The sequence below is a fragment of the Condylura cristata genome, unplaced genomic scaffold (genome assembly GCF_000260355.1).
Source record: "Condylura cristata isolate star-nosed mole 26May11 unplaced genomic scaffold, ConCri1.0 scaffold00028, whole genome shotgun sequence".
Taxonomy (NCBI): domain Eukaryota; kingdom Metazoa; phylum Chordata; class Mammalia; order Eulipotyphla; family Talpidae; genus Condylura; species Condylura cristata.
In genome coordinates, this window is record NW_004567129.1 from 27,402,539 (window position 1) to 27,405,091 (window position 2,553).

At 59.0% G+C, this 2,553-nt stretch overlaps 1 protein-coding gene across 1 annotated transcript in view; it reads left to right on the plus strand.

The window, feature by feature from the left end:
* The window catches only part of PSMD8 (proteasome (prosome, macropain) 26S subunit, non-ATPase, 8), a gene marked incomplete at its 5' end in the record, with an annotated part of 5,340 nt that extends 2,960 nt beyond the window's left edge, over nucleotides 1–2,380 (plus strand). Inside the window, 3 exons of the mRNA XM_012730695.1 lie at nucleotides 257–357; nucleotides 1,427–1,538; nucleotides 2,158–2,380. Coding sequence (XP_012586149.1) covers nucleotides 257–357; nucleotides 1,427–1,538; nucleotides 2,158–2,295 — 351 coding nt within the window. The remainder of the gene's footprint in view (nucleotides 1–256; nucleotides 358–1,426; nucleotides 1,539–2,157) is intronic.
* Between the last annotated feature and the right edge of the window lie 173 nt (nucleotides 2,381–2,553).

Genomic DNA, 2,553 nt, shown 5'->3' on the forward strand with positions numbered 1-2,553 from the left:
GTAAATCTAGGGGGGCTTCCTAGGAGAGGGTGTGTGTGTGTGTAAATCTAGGGGGGCTTCCTAGGAGAGGGTGTGTGTGTGTGTAAATCTAGGGGAGCCTCCTAGGAGGGGAGGTGCCCTGTGCATGGAGTGGGTACTGTAAAGCAAGGGTACTGTGCCTTAGGGGATTATAGAGGCCCAGGCATCATGAGACCGCAGCAGGTGGGCACCGCTGCCGCCTCCCCCTCATCCTCTCCCCCGCCCCGTGTCTGCGCAGTACCTGATGGAAGGCAGCTACAACAAGGTGTTCCTGGCCAAAGGCAACATCCCCGCGGAGAGCTATACCTTCTTCATTGACATCTTGCTTGACACGATCAGGTGCGTGGGAGGCCTGCGCGCCACAGGGTCCCTCAAGGGTGGTGGCAGACAGCCCCGGGTTGGAATCCCACCTGGCCGTTTGTGGTCTGGGGGGCCCGGGGACATCCGTTTTCTTGTCTCTGGCCTGGAACTGGTCATGAGATAACAACCCTTTCCTCTGGGCTCTTGGACACATGTGCCCAGTGGGTCAGGCCTTGCACGTGGCCCAGAAGTGCTCACATGCTGACTAGAGGGGTTCCAACCCACGAGTCCAGTGCCCTCACCTCAGGCACCTCAACTGGAACCCCCCGTTTTCCATTCTGTAGAATGGGATCACCAAGTCCCACTGACCCTGGGGCGAGCTGTGTGATCAAGTCACATCCCCTGGGCGGGTGGGCGTGATGTTTACGAGCTCCTCGGGTGGAAGGGAGTTAAGGGGTGAGGGCTGGATCACGCAGGCGGAGTGCCCAGTGGAGTGGGTTTCCACTCCCTGGGTAGCAGAGCCAAGCCCAGAGCAGGGAGTGGGGAGGGACACTTCAGCAGGCTTCGGCTGTTGTTAATTATGAGACATTTTAGCTTTTCAAAGTGGACAGGTCGTGATCTAAAAAGTACCCACACATGAAGCACTTGCCCTAGAATTGGTGTCTCATGAATGGGTGCTTGCCTCCCTTCCACTGCTTTCTCCTCAGAGCTGACCCCTTCTCCCTTCTAGTGACTGAATGCCTCCCTGCTTTCTGCTTCTAAGCTGATTCTCATGATTTCTGACAGGGGTACTAGGAACCCTTTTGGGATTAGATCTGGAAATGAGGTGCAGTGGCCTTACGGGGGATAGGTGATAAGTGAAGAGGTCGTCTCACGGAATCCCAGGCTCAGGTTCGGTGAACCTGAGGTCGCTGTGACTGCAAGTGGCATTCTGAGTGACAAGGGTCTGGGTGTGGACACCCCCCCCCTCACCCCCCGTGGCCCCGAATGTGCACCTGGGAGCCATGGGTCACCGGCAGTGTTCAGGGAAGCGCTGCTTCACTCACGTCGGAAACACGATGGGGCTGGGAGTTGTCTGCTCTGTAGTGAGGCCCTGCTCTTCCCCCAGGGATGAGATTGCTGGGTGCATCGAGAAGGCCTATGAGAAAATCCTCTTCACCGAGGCCACCAGGATCCTCTTCTTCAACACACCCAAAAAGATGACAGACTACGCCAAGAAGGTGGCTGGGGCACAGGAAGGAGGGGTGTGGGGCAGGGGCTGCCTGCCTTAAGAGCAGCATGGGGTGGCGGGAAGTCAAGGAGCAAACTTCTGGCTTAACTCCAGCTGTGTGCGCTCAGGTGAGTTGCTACACTGGCGTGGGCTGCAGTGCCCCTAGCTGATACTCTAGAATGTCACGCACGGGGTGGGCGTAGCACGGCACTTGGCTCCAGTGAAGGTGCACGTCTGTCCCTTCATCCGCGGTAGTGACTGGCCTTGTCAGCACCCTCGCAGGTCGCAGCTGTCCCCACTCGACTGCTTCCTTGTCTGGGGTGCCGAGCAGGAGCCAAGCCCTGCAGAGGCCAGTGCCAGGTTACATAGACCCTGGTGTCTGCACCCTACAGTATGTCTGCACTTTAGAGGGGTTGCTTCACTGAATCCACACACTGGACTTGGAGCTCGTGACTAGGGCCCCATTGTAAGGTTGAAAACTAAGGCACAAAGCAGGCCCTTACCTAGAGTTCTGCAGGTGAGGAAAGGCTGGTGAGGAAAGTGAACCAGGATCCACATAGGTAAATGCTGGCTCCGTGGGGTGAGGACAGCCCTGGTGAGCCCACACCCCTCTGCCGCCCTTCCTGCAGCGAGGGTGGGTGCTCGGCCACAACAACTACTACAGCTTCGCCAGCCAGCAGCAGAAGCCGGAAGACACCACCATCCCCTCCACCGAGCTGGCGAAACAGGTCATCGAGTACGCCCGGCAGCTGGAGATGATCGTCTGAGCCCGCGGGCTCGGGCCGCGCTCGCCTTATCTGAAGCGGGCACGGTGCAGGGCCCGCTCCAATAAAAACGGATTGCCACTCGGTGCCCTGGGCCCTCGTCTGCCTGGCTGGAGTGTGGGGAGAGAGTGCTTGTCTCTGAAGAAGTGGGAGGCTTGGGGGCTCTCCACCCGCCAGCTCAGGCCCTGGCTGGTACTCAAGGCCTGGCAGGGGCCCGAGGCGGCCAGGCCGGGCGCTGCTGTTTTTGGGGGAAGGGGGTGA